This window comes from Amblyraja radiata, chromosome 29, assembly GCF_010909765.2.
Source record: "Amblyraja radiata isolate CabotCenter1 chromosome 29, sAmbRad1.1.pri, whole genome shotgun sequence".
NCBI lineage: Eukaryota > Metazoa > Chordata > Chondrichthyes > Rajiformes > Rajidae > Amblyraja > Amblyraja radiata.
This window is the reverse complement of record NC_045984.1, coordinates 18,950,982-18,965,133: the sequence shown is the minus strand read 5'-3', so window position 1 is coordinate 18,965,133 and position 14,152 is coordinate 18,950,982. Positions and strand designations below refer to the sequence as shown.

At 43.8% G+C, this 14,152-nt stretch overlaps 1 protein-coding gene across 4 annotated transcripts in view; it reads left to right on the top strand.

Moving 5' to 3' along the window:
* Positions 1-14,152, top strand: part of LOC116989409 (scaffold attachment factor B1-like) — a 70,768-nt gene that overhangs the window by 44,898 nt on the left and 11,718 nt on the right. For all 4 annotated transcript variants that reach the window (XM_033046764.1, XM_033046763.1, XM_033046762.1 and 1 more), the window contains exons 15-18: positions 6,510-6,687; positions 7,868-7,998; positions 9,163-9,275; positions 14,006-14,081. In XM_033046764.1, the coding sequence (XP_032902655.1) occupies positions 6,510-6,687; positions 7,868-7,998; positions 9,163-9,275; positions 14,006-14,081 (498 nt within the window). The remainder of the gene's footprint in view (positions 1-6,509; positions 6,688-7,867; positions 7,999-9,162; positions 9,276-14,005; positions 14,082-14,152) is intronic.

Sequence of the window (14,152 nt, the reverse complement as noted above, 5' to 3'; positions counted from 1 at the left end):
ATCAAGGTCTTGAGGGCTGGCACCTCTGGTGATTACATCAGCGATGTTTTGTGGGCCAGGAATCCACTGCCAGTCCTGAATGTTGGTGCTTGTTTGAATCTCTCCAATCCGATTGGCGAAGAATGTCTGAAATCCGTAGCTTTCTCGCTGTATTGCACCAAGGATTGTTTGGCTATCCACAAGATTATACCACTTTTCCACTTGAATTCGACTGTGTAGCTCAAAATACTTCTTTAAGCATGAGGCGAACACTGCTCCGCACATCTTTGCTTTAACAGCGTCTCCTCTGTGGTCCAAGGGAGTTAACTTGGCCTTGGATTCCACAAGTCTGACAATTGGGCCATGGTCTGAATCCCATCTCAGGTACATCACTGCCCCGTAGGTGTGCTCACTTCCGTCAGAAAAGGTGATTCCCAAGGGTTCAGTTGCGGAGCAAGAGGGAGTCAGTGCCTTGACGAACTTGACTTTTCCAAGTTGTACGAACTCTTCAAAGAGCTTAATTGCATCCTCCCTGAGTCCATCTGAGAGTGCCATGTCCCATGTGTCTCTGACCGAACAGCTTCCCTCTTTTGCTTCTTGGAAAGCTCTGCATACTAGAATCGCTCCCTTTTGCTTAACAGGAGCCACTATGCCGATGGGGTCATATAGCCCTGCTACCTGGCTGAGAAGCTCTCTTCTTGTTAGGGGATTTGGCGTCTGAGTTTTGATTTGCTCTTGTAGAAGGCTTTGACCAAGCCGCATCTTTTTCTTTCTCTTGGAGAAATTGATTCCCACCATAACGTGGAGCATGTCCTCTTCAACAATGTAGCCCAGACCAAGTGCCTTGTTATCATCATCATGCATTTGGTTTGGTAGGATTATGCTTTTTGTTTTGCTTTTCTTTAAAGCATCACTGTCCTCCTTCCTCCCACTTTGGCCAGACAGAACCCAAGGCTTGAGCTCAAACCCACCAGCTTTTAGGATTCGTTCCACATTTGCTGTGATGATTCTCAACTGGTCGAGGCTGTTGTGAGATGTGAGGATGTCGTCAACATAGCTGTCTTTCTGGAGCACTTGCTGCTCATCCTTGAGGTGGGTAAAAGAAGGAAGATTAGCAGTCTCACGCATTGCCAACTGTGCAATGCACCCCGCAGGTTTGTCTCCGATGTTCACTCTTGTGATAGCATACTCTCCCAGCTCCTCGTCCTCGGAATCTCGCCAGAGGAATCTGTGTAAGTGTACTTCACGGTCCTCCAACCAGACTGAGTTATACATCTTCTTTGTCTCCCAGAGCAGCATAGATTCCGCCTCTGAATGTGAGGAGGACGGCGCGAATTTGGTTGAGGACGTCTGGACATTTCATCAGCAAATCATTTAAGCTGACACCATTGCACTTTTGGCTGCTGTTCCACACTAGTCTCACTGGGGTTGTGACAGAGTGGGGGTTTGGAGCATTAAGGTGACTCACATACCACACTGGTCCCTTCCAGTTTGCAATCGTGTCTTCGGATAATTTGATTGCAGCCTTTCGGTCCACCATGTCGTGCACCTGAGCTGTGTAGGCACTTTTCCATTCAGGTTCTCTGGATAGCTGCCTCTCCGTCCTGAGAAATGTGGCTTCCACTGTCCTTTTATTATTTGGTAGAGAAGCTGGGTCTTCCAACCAAGGATAGCTAGCATGCCAATGTGGGTCTTTACTGTGACGGTCTCCTGTTACGTAGGTGAGGCCTTCCCTTACTACTTCGAGCTCTCTCTCTTCAGCAAGAGTCATTTCTTTTCCGCCTGGCTGGCAGTTTCCACAGCGGCAACCCCCGCACTTTGGCTCGCATGCTGCTCCAATGCTATCCCACTTCCACCAATCCAAGAAGTCCCGATTGGCGGTTGATGTACGTGACTTCTGAACTTTGACGGCGACCTGCCCGTTTGGTGAAAGTTCCTCAGGGACTGGGGCAGTGAGCTCCTCATACTTTAAAGCAGCTGCTCTCATTGATCTTGCGAAGTGTGTTTTGGACATGTGGGCTGACATGGTAAGCTTCTCAAACAGCTCAGGATGACAACCTCCAACAGTCTTTCCCAATGGTCCATCCCACAGAATGAGATCTCCAACAGTTCTAATCCTCTGAGGCGCTAGCTGACCTTCTCTATGGCTTATGAGCAAATGTATCTCTTTTGGTCTCACAAGTTCCTCAAGTGGGACGTCTGGAAAGAACTTTTGCAGCTGCTGTGGTGTCACATGTTTGTGAACATCTGCAATGCTGTCCAATCCATAACAAACTAACTGGTGCGACTTGAGTGTGCCCTTGGGAGTCTTCACTCGGATCTTTAGAAGGTAGCGCCTCGTCTCTACGTGGACCTTCATCCCCCCAACTCCATGGACGATAAGCGTGATGTCTTCACTCCTAAGGTTCAGTCTACTCGCAGCCTTGTGAGTTATGTAGTTGGTATCTGAAGCCAAGTCAATTAATGTCCCAACCTTTTGTCCAGCATTTGCTACGACCTCCAGAAGCATCATAATCACTGGATGCTCTTGCAGTCCACCTTCATTTAGGAGGCTTGGCTGATGCTTTGCAGTGTTGAAGGCTCTTGATGCAGTGTTGGAGAACACATCTCGGCATTGTTTTGCCAACTCTGGTGGAAGTTTGCTGAAAAACTCCTCTTGGTGCACTGTATATTTCTTCTTGCCTTTATCTTCCTCTGGACCAAATTTACTCCTTCTCTGATCCACACTGCTTTTCCTCATCTCATAATTGGGGCACAGATAAAAATGATGCTCAGGAGTCTGTTCATCCTTGCAGATTTGATTTTTACACAGATATGCAGGTTTGCAGTATGAACCATCATCATGAACTTCAAGACACTTTTTGCATGCTCCCAACTTCTTTACTGCAGTTCTTTTCACTGTCAGCTTTAGCCCTCGAAACTGCTTGCAGAAGTACAGCTTCCCTTTATGCTTTACGTCCCCACAGACTACACAACTTGTGTGGTCATTTCCTGACTTGGTTCTGGCATGTCTTGGTTCAGTCCGAGTTTCCTTTCTACTCGGCTCCTCGTCCCTCAGTTGCTCGAGCTGTTCGTATATGCTCTCCTGCTCTTTGAGAAATAACAAGAGACTGTCAAACCGTTTCTCTGGTGCCACAGCATTCCTCTTGTCAGCTACATAAACCAGCCATTCCTTCTTGAGGGTTTCTGGAAGCTTGGTTTCAATTGATTTTGTCATCAGTGGATTTTTAATAGCGCCTGTGTCTCCGAGATCGCTCAAGTCCTTAAGCGCCTTTTCCACAGCTTGAATTAATTCCACTATTTTACGTGGCTGATGTCCTCTGACAGGTGGGATTCTCTGAAGCTCCTCCACTATCTCAATAGCAATAGCTGTTTGATTTCCAAACCGGTTCTCTAGGACACGAAATATATCATCTGCAGTGTTATAACTTGTGAGGCGGAGGTCTCTTGTAATTTTGTCCTCCAGACTGTCCAGCAATTGAACCTTCTTCACCTCATTTGATCCAGTGGGTTCACCTTGCTTTTGCAGTGCTTCCCAATCCTTCCTCCATCTATAAAAGTCACGCTTGTTTCCAGTAAACTTAGGAAGGGCCGTGGGTCTCAGTCTGATGGCTGGTGAAGGATAATTGAAAGCATTCGCCGCTTGTGCTAATCCTTCAGCGTCCTTCTTTATTCTTGCCTGTATGAAGTCAGCCTTCCTGGAAACCAGCTTGGGGACGAGAAGCTCGAGTGTTAGGTGTTTCTGGAAGCTCTCTTGCTCATCCAGAGGGACCCAACGTTTCCACCGACTGTACGTCTCCATTGCAGTCTCTACCAGTTTCTGCAGGTGGTTAAGCATGAATTCATATGCTTCTTGGTTGCTATTTGATGGTGCGGTGGCAGCAGCAAGTTCACATGCACCATCTGCTGTCTGTAGTGAGTTGGATAATTCAACATTTCCAAAGTTTGCCCATAGAGTGTCCTGGATGAGCCCTTTGACCTCTTTTAGTTTCGACTCGCACTCCTTTGCAGTCTTTGCCAGGTCGGCATTTTGCTGTTCAGTTAACACAGTTTCTTCATCTGCGTCCAGCTCCGCCTCCAGCTCTGCAATGAGTCCAGCCTCCACATCGTCATTGGCTTCCATGACTTTTTCGGCCTCCTGCATGAGTTTGTTGAAATTGTTCCTGAGCTCCTCTTCAGACATTTCTTCATGGTTCCTAATGATGCTGTTAACAAGACGAGAGAATGCCCGTTTTGCTGTTGTCCTCTTCAGCTAGAGCTGCTCAGCTGACTTTCCAGCAACTTCATCAGCCATGTTTTATCTTGACTTAACTGTCTCTTTTCCAGGTTTCCAGATCTCCTGGCCCCGCCCGGTTTTTCACTGTCAAGTCTTCTAATGTTTTTGCAGTTTCCCCGCTTGAAAGGGATTTGATTTATCTACCCCGAAATGATGAACTGGATTCACTCAGACCAAACACTTCTTTTCCACCTTTTTTATTTTCTCCTCCTTTTATTTTGGCAGATTAATTAGTCTTTAGCAGTTTTTTAGCAGTTTTAGTCTTTACCAGATTTGGTCTTTATCAGGTGAAAAACCGGCTGCCAATCGGGTCTGTAGAAAATCAGTCCTGCTTGCCTTTTCTGGCTATCGCGGCAGTCTTTTCGGACAGTCCTTTTGATTTACTGTTCAAGTTTTGCCGCTCGCAAGTCTCTTGTGTCTTCTTCACTGGCTTCTGGTGCTGTGTGCCCTTTTGACCCCCGGGCAGAACTCGGCAGGCTGGGGATCCGCCCACTTTAATCACTGTCTCGTGATTTCAATGTAGCATTTCTCTGCACCTGTTCTTTCATTTCAGTTTGACTTGACAAACAGCGTATAAGCTGCTTCAAATAGCAGCTCTGTGGAACATGCCGAACAGGTCAGGGTCTGCTAATATAGAGAAATTAAGTTCTGATGTGCCAAACAAAGGATTTGCAGCAGGAATGGTCAGCTCTGTTAAGGATGGAGAAAGCAAGTTACCTGCAGCTGCATAATCTGATATTGAGTCTGAAAAGCTGGATGGAAAATGAGGTGCTATTCCTCAACGGTTGAGCTCAATTATAACCATGCAGGAGTATGACTATACTGCAGACTACAGAGTAGGAATAGTTCACTCGAAACCTGAAGTTTTTGCTGAGGTAATTGTAACCTCAAATCTTCTTTCCTTTCTACCTTTTGTAATTGTTTGCGTCCCTACTAATCAGCTATCTAACTACTCCTGCTTTAAGTATTCAAAGGCTGTCTGTCTCAGAGGACCGTGAAATAGAGTTCCAAAGATTCATTCCCCTCAGAATAAATTGGTTCTTCTTAGACTTGATTGGAGTTAGTACCATTTTGTTTGAAGAATGCTCCTTAAACTGTAGATTTTCACATGGTACACAAAGTCAAAGTCAGTTTTATTCGTCACATACACCCAAAGGTGCAGTGAAATGAATTTGCCAGCATTAAAAGAACACAAAATACACAATAAGATTTAACACAAAGATACTGGTTCGCTTAACTTCATTGATGATACAACTGCTGATGCTAGTAGCATAATTAATTCTGAAGTGTATAGACACATCCTATCTGCTCAAGTTCAAACAAATACCTCAAAACTCATTGGCCGGCGGTTCATTCTACGACAAGACAATGATCCCAAACATACTGCTGAAGCAACAAAGGAGTTCTTCAAAGCTAAAAAATGGTCAAAAACAAGCATAAGCTAAAGGCTGCAATATAGGCCTGGCAGAGCATCACCAGAGAAGAGACCCAGGAACTGGTGATGTCCATGAATCGCAGACTTCAAACAGTCATTGAATGTAAAGGATATGCAACAAAAAACTACTTTCATTTACATGACATTGCTGTGTCCCAACCATTATGGGTCCCTGAAATGGGGGGGACTGTGTATAAACACTGCTGTAATTTCTATTTATACATGGTGAAACCAAAATGTATAAAAATGGCCTTTATTAAAATCTGACAATGTGCACTTTAACCACATGTGATGTTTCATATTACAAATCTTAAATTGTGGAGTACAGAGGCAAATAAATAAATGAGGGGTGCGTCCCAAACATTATGGAGGGCACTGAAGTTTAGTTTAGAGGTTAATTCCAAGAAAACATAGTAGATTGTATTGGGACCAAAGATCCTCCATCGCATGCAGCAGAAGTTGAAGATATTGAATATGCAGACAGCCAAGATATCACTGTTAAGATAATGAAACTGTTTGATAAGGGCTACAAGAACATGGTATAAAACTTCTTCCTGGATTCTTCTGGTCAGCTATCACCTAGGTTTTAAAATAGACCAAGGGAGGCAGGTCACCAAGGGGTCATTGTAAATTTAGAAAAAGATGCAGTTATTAAAAAAGCTCACTAATTCAATTAATATTAAGACAAAATAAATGAATAACTGCTTTTAAGAAATGGAGGGGGCTAGTGCAATGCAGTGGAGTGGGACAAAAATATTTTCAAATCTAGCACGGAATTGATGAAGCAAGTGACGAACTTTTATTTTGCAAATCTCCAAGAAACTCAAGTGCTACCTCCAGAGAACGAGATGTGCCGACTCGAGAAAGCCGATGGGAACGGGAAGGTAGTCAAATTCTGGAGAGGGAACGAGAGCGTCTGCAAATTGAGAGGATGCGACTTGAAAGAGAGAGGAACTGGAGAGAGACACTGGAGAGAGAGAGGTTGCTTGTTGAAGAGGTAAATAAACTACATTTCAGATTGGATTGTCATAACATATTTATAAATAATAGCAAAGGTAACTGCATGTAAACTAACAAAATGTTCTAAATTGAAGCAATGGCCTGAGATTAGAGTGAGAATAAATACTTGGTTTCACTGAGTTGGGGCAACAAACAATCTGCAGGAGAAACTTGGGGGGTCGAACAGCATTGTCAGAAAGGAACGGTTGGCATTTACGTTCTGATGCTGTGTTTTGACCTAAAACGTTTACTATGCATAGGAAAGGCTAGAGCTAAATTCGGGCTAATGGGACTAGCTTAGATGTGGCATCTTAGATAACATGGCTGAGTTGGACCAAAGGGCCCGAGTCCATGCAGTATGACTCTCTGACGCCCTCAGATGCGGCTCAGCCTGCTGAGTTCCTCCAGCAGATTGTTTGTTGCTGCAGATTTCAACATCTGCAGATTCTGTGTCTGTTCAATCAGATTGGAACAGTGCAAAATATTCCTCATTAAGAAATGTTTGAGAAAGATTGGGATTAGAATACTAAGGTGTCTGAATAACTTACCAAAATGATTGTTTGATGAATCCGATGGAGCAGATTTAGTTTTTAGTTCAGAGATACAGCACGGAAACAGGCCCTTTGGGCCCACTGAGTCCGCGCCGACCAGCGATTCCCGCACACTTACACTATCCTACACACACTAGGGACAATTTACAATTATGCCAAACCAATTAACCTACGACGTACCTGTACGTCTTTGGAGTGTGGGAGAAAACCCGAGCACCCAGAATAAAAACCCACGCAGGCCATGAGGAGAAAGTACAAGCACTGTACAGACAAGAACCTGTAGTCAGGATCGAACCTGGGTCTCTGGCGCTGTAAGGCAAGCAGGTCTGTCGCTGCATCACCGTGCCGCTCCAATGACCTTTAGAAGTATTAAAATACAAGCACCTTTAACTGATGACGTTTAAAAAACTGACCATGTTGTGAGTAAGCATTTTAAAATTACTAATCTGCTAATATTTCTAAATGTTTTAAGACTCCATTTAAATACTATGATTTGGACATGTACAAAAAGTTGAACCAGAAACAAAAGTCAACTGATAATTAGGTGATTGCATACTGTTGGCTTAAGCTGCTTGCACATAAACTATACGTTTGTTACAATGACACATGGCATGTTTTTCCATACAGGAGAGGAGACGAGAACTGGAGCTAATACATCAAGAGAAGGAAAAACTGTTCAGAGCGATGCATTATGAACAGTCTGCGAGAAGGCCTTTCGAAAGGCCCTCTGAACGGGCTTACGATAAGCCTTATGAAAGGTAAATAATGTCATTTTGCTTCTAAATCTTTGCATAGTGTGATAACCACTACAAAGTATTTGTCCTCTAAGAATGTTTTGATGTTGCACCATACCAGCCAATCATATCCATAATAGTGTCAGCTGGGATATTAGACAAAGTACTAAAATTAGTTTAAGGAAGGTTGTTGGTTTGGATTCCCACTCTTCAAGATCAACCTGGTTTAAATCACAGTAGAATTAAGAAGCGGTATGAATATTGATTTCTGTAACTCCAAGTAACCCTTGCATCCCCCCCTCTGTCTCCGTCCCTCCCCCACCCTACTAATGTTGAGTTTCATTGCCTGTATAACTTGTCATCAACTAGCCCACAGCCAACAATGGACCCTTTCCTTGATCATTGTTACTTTTTTGCATATCTTTATTAATTTGTTCTATATCTCTCGTTCCCCTTTCCTCTGACTCTCAGACTGAAGAAGGGTCTCGACCTGAAATATCACATATTCCTTTTCGCCAGAGATGCTGCCTGACCTGCTGAATTACTCCAGCTTTTTGTGTCCATGTCACTATCTCAAAGAATTGTTCAAGATCTCTGTGTTAACTTTGATGCCAAACTCCATTCAGTATTGGCCACATTTCCTGAGATGTTTACTGACTTCAGTTGTCCTACCATCACTTCACTCTTTGGACTTGCAGAACCAAGGGACCATTTTGGGCAGAATAGCAATTAATTTCAGGGACCATGCAGGGGTTTAACATGGGAACAAGTACTCAAGATTATTCGTGAACTATACCATAGTATATTTGCAGTTTATTGTGACTGGGTGTCCTTGTTTACGGACATGACAACAGGAAGATTCGATTCCCTTGGGGTGATCTTTTTCCACATCCGTGTTTAAATTTCACTTTTCAATTTTATTTGGGTTATCAGAAACCACAAGATTTGCCTGTACTAATTGAGAATATTTATGATTAATCTTGTTGCAGAAAGAACAAAGTTGCAGAAAGAACAAATTATTTGAATTCATGAAACACTTCCAAAATATTTTAAAAACATAGGGGCAATATTTGATGATTATCTGTCTATCTTTTCTGTTATTTGTGGAGGCTCCAACTTAAAACTTGGCCCTCTTATGCCCTCTTATTTTTAATGTTTAATTTGAAGTGTATATTTTTGTGTTCTCAGCACTTGCAATCGAGATTGGAACAGTGATCGTAGTCGGAAAATGGATGGATATCCTGATCGTTCCGGGCAAGGGATAATGGATGACGGAATTATGTCAAGGGATCATTGGCAAGGTGAAATTCATTAATGGCATTGTGTTTCTGACTAACGTGAAGAAATAAATTATCTTTGTTTCTGACCGTTTCATTCCCCAAAGTCATTGTTTATGCATAACAGAAGCTAGTGACTCGTGCTGTATGGAGTTTATCAGTAGCCGTTATCGGCCAGTGCATTCTGTGAAGTTTGCACACATAAGTTTGCCCGGTGACCACATTGGTTTCCCCTGGATACTGCCATTTCCTCTAATCTACCTATGAGGTGTAGGTGGGTTTATTGGCCATGGGCTGACACAGGGGTACAGCAATTATGTTTGTTTCCTCACAACTCCAGGGTCCTGCGTTTGATCCTGAAATTGATTCTTGTCTGAATGGATTTTGCATACTTTCCCTGTGGGTTTCCTCTGGGTGCTGTTTCCTTCCACATCTTAGATATATGGTAGGTCGATTGACAGCTGTTGGTTACTTTTTAATACAGTTAAACATGAGAACATGTCAGAAAAATCATAGGAGAGTTGGTGAGAATTTTAAAGAGAATGACTTGCAGGATTACAGGGAAATAGGTGGGACTGATGGTTTGATCGGCTGGAAGTCAACATGGATGAAATGGGCTGAATGGAATCTTCCTGTATTATAATAAGTCTTCAATGGCCAAGAGTAGCTGTGGCCTCTATCCAAATTTGTCACATTTTTTAATTAACTAGGATGAACTGTTCTCATTCATCAATAAACTGGTTATGGGAAGGGAATATCAAGAGGAACATTATGTTCAAATCATAACTTTACATCAGAACTGGTGAAAGTTGGAGAAGTAAGCCATGTCATAAAGTAAATAACTGGTGGAAGAGAATACAAAGGAAAGCTTGTGATACTGATTTATTAGTGCCATGCATCTGGAGATACAGTGGGGGGGAAAAACCTTGTTTATGTGCTATCCAGTCAAATGATGTTAGAAATGAGTACATTCAAGCCATACATAAGTACAACAGGTAGTGCAAGGAGAAAAATACCAGAGTACAGAATTAAGGGTTACAGCAACAGAGAAAGTGCAGATTTTACAAAATGCAAGGGTCACAATGAGATAGGTTGGGAGATCGGGAAACGGGACTATGTACTTGGCTTTTGATAAGAGTGAGGAAGAAGCTTTTCCTGAATCTGTTGGTATTTCACATTACCTCAGGAAAGCATCCAACATAATTAATTTGGTTGCTTTCCCGAGGTAGTGTGAAGTGTAGATGGAGTCATTGAGGGAGGGGAGGCTGGTCTGTGTGGTTGACTGGGCTCCATCCACAACTCTGCAATATCTTTTGGACTTGGGCAGAATGGTTGCCAAACCAAGTTATGATGCAGATAAGATATTTTTTACAGTGCATTTATAAAAGTTGGTGAGGGTCATAGGAGACGTGCTGTATTTTCTTTGTCTTCTCAGGAAGTAGAGGCATTGGTGTGCTTTCTTGGCCAAATGTTGATCAAGGACAAATTGTTAGTGTAGATAGGGTGGATTGCAGGAGAAACTATATTACAAATGGGATGATATGTTAGAAAAAAGATCAGAGAAAAATAATCAAAAGATCTGAAATGGTCAAAACAGTAGATGGGAGTGGTATTGATAAATTTTGGAAGAAAAATAGTAACCTGACATTATTTAACTCATACTTCGAGTCAAGTCAAGTTTATTCGTCACATACACATACGAGATGTGCAGTGAAATGAAAGTGGCAATGCTCGCGGACTTTGTGCAAAAAGACAAACAAACAAACAACCAAACAAATTATAAACACAATCATAAACACACACATATTCTTTTACATATTAAATATTCGAAGGAAAAACGTTCAGTAAAGTTAGTCCCTGGTGAGGTAGGAGTTTACAGTCCGAATGGCCTCTGGGAAGAAACTCCTTCTCAACCTCTCAGTTCTCACAGCAGGGCAACGGAGGTGTTTGCCTGACCGTAGCAGCTGGAACAGTCCGTTGCATGGGTGGAAGGGGTCTCCCATGATTTTATTGGCTCTGGAGTTGCACCTCCTGATGTATAGTTCCTGCAGGGGGGCGAGTGAAGTTCCCAAAGTGCGTTCGGCCGAACGCACTACTCTCTGCAGAGCCTCTTGTCCTGGGCAGAGCAATTCCCAAACCAGATGGTAATGTTTCCGGACAAGATGCTTTCCACAGCCGCTGCGTAGAAGCGCTGGAGGATCCTCGGAGACACTCTGAATTTCCTCAATTGCCTGAGGTGGTAAAGGCGCTGCCTTGCCTTACTCACGAGTGCTGAGGCGTGTGATGTCCATGTCATATCCTCAGAGATGTGGACTCCCAGATATTTAAAACAGCTCACCCTATCCACAGGATCCCCATTTATCCTCAATGGTGTGTACGTCCTCGGATGATGTGCCCTCCTAAAGTCCACGATCAGGTCCTTAGTTTTTTTGATGTTCAAGAGGAGGCTGTTGTCCTGGCACCAGAGTGCTAGATCAGCCACCTCCTCCTGGTAGGCCTTCTCATCGTTGTCTGAGATCAGGCCCACCACCACAGTGTCATCAGCAAACTTAATTATTGAGTTGGAGCTGAACCTAGCCACACAGTCATGTGTGTACAGGGAGTACAATAGGGGGCTGAGGACGCAACCCTGGGGCGATCCTGTGCTCAGGGTGAGGGACTTCGATGTATTCCCTCTCATCTTGACTACCTGGGGCCTGGCGGTGAGAAAGTCCAGGACCCAGGCACACAGGGAGGTGTTGAGCCCCAATTCCAGTAGCTTCCCGGCCAGTCTGGTAGGGACTATCGTGTTGAAGGCTGAACTGAAGTCTATGAACAGCATCCTCACGTAGCCCCCCTTCTGGCTGTCAAGATGAGAGAGAGCGGTGTGCAAAACCTGGGAGACCGCATCGTCCGTGGATCTTTTCGGACGGTATGCGAACTGCAACGGGTCCATGTTCCGAGGGAGGAAGGCGCAGATGTGTTTCTTCACCAGCCTCTCAAAGCATTTCATGACTACCGAGGTAAGGGCCACCGGACGGTAGTCATTCAGACAGGCTGGGGAGGCATTTTTTGGTACCGGTACAATTGTGGATTTTTTGAAGCAGGCAGGGACCACGGACTTGTCCAGGGAGAGGTTGAATATTGTAGTGAGCACTGGAGCTAGCTGCGTAGCACAGGACTTGAGTACTCGCCCCGAGATGCCATCGGGGCCTGCAGCTTTCCTCGTGTTCACCCGTGTCAGAGCCCTCCTCACGTCGTGCTCGGACAGCGAGAATGTGTGCACATTCCTCCCTTCAGCTTCGGTAGCCAGCCCGCTGGCGGTATTGTCGATAGTCGGCAGACCTGGGGTGGTGTTGCCCATCTCGAAACGAGCGTAAAAGGAGTTCAGGTCATCAGCTAGGGAGGTGCCGGCACTTACGGATGAGGGTGGGGTGCTCCGGTAGTTGGTTACAGTCCGTAGCCCCTGCCACAAGCGTCTGGTGTCCTGCTGCTCCATCTGTGACTCCATCTTGTCCCTGTACCTCCTTTTTGCGTCCTTCACCGCCCTTTGCAGTCGGTAGGACTCTGCCTTGTAGACGTCCATGTTTCCTGATGCCAGGCCCGAGTTGCAGGCAGCGGTGCGAGCATTCAAGGCCACACGAACGGACCTGTCTACCCAGGGTCACCCAATATATCAGTCAGGAAAACTTCAATGTAGATGTTTCAGAGGTCTTAACGTGGTGGGGAAGTCGGGGAGTAATGGAAGATGGGAAGAAAATCACCAGTTGGGATTAAGCTCCCTGCAGTTACCAGCAAGTTTCAGTTCAAAGGATTGATATTTGATATCTTAAGCAGCACTACTTGTTAGATCTTAATAGGGTTTTGGGGGCTATGGGGAGATGGCTGGAGAATGGGGTTGAGTGGAAAAGACCGATCAGCCATGCTAGAAGCGCTAGTAGACTTGATGGGATGAATGGCCTAATTTTGCTCCTTGAACTTATCTCTACTTAATATGGAAATAGATTTTCACTTGATCTGTATTCAAAATCAATTTAAAATGAAGGATTTGTAAATTAATAACCAGAAGTATGTCTGACCTGAGCTACTTATTTTGCAGGAACATGGATAGAAAGGGTTTAGAGGGATGTAGGCTAAACACAGGCAAATAGAACTAGCTTGGATAGACATCTTGGTCGGCATGTTCAAATTGGGCTGAAGGGCCTGCTTTTGTGTTGCATGGCTCGGCATTGATGCATCATGTAAAATGTTGAATTGCATTTGCTTGTAATTGTAAATCTGTGCAGTTGGTGTAATCAAATGAGAATGCATCACAAAATTAAAAGATTTGTTTGGAATTGATCCCTCTTGGTGCTTTTCTCTTCATTTGATTGAATATTTGGGTCTCTTGATCTTTTTGCCAAATATAATTGTGGAATATAAGCCAGGATATACAGAAGTAATATACAGCAAATGCAGGAAATTTGAAATAAAAAGTGAAAATGATGGAATTATCCTTCATGTTCCAAGGAAGATGTTTCTGTCAACATCATCTTTACTTTAGCTCTCCTTGTTTGCACCTTGAAACACAATATTTTGGAAGGCCTTTGGGATATTAACAGTTTCCAGTTCATGACCGTATCTATCTCATTTTCACTATTACATCCTCTCCCTATATATATCTTCATCCCTTATCAGGCGAACCTTCCATCCTCGCTTCATTTGTGATTCACTGGCTTTTAATGTTCCATGTTAATTAAATGTGAAGGTTATTCACTTACGCACTGCTGTTATAGGTGATGGACGGAGCATGTCTGGTCAATCTGTGGCAAGTTACAGTATGGTTAGAGGAGGTGGAGGAGGACAGCGGAAGTAAGTAGCACAAAAAAATCACGGCATTATTTCTGGAAATGTCAAGCACTGACTTTTTTTAATATGTTGTC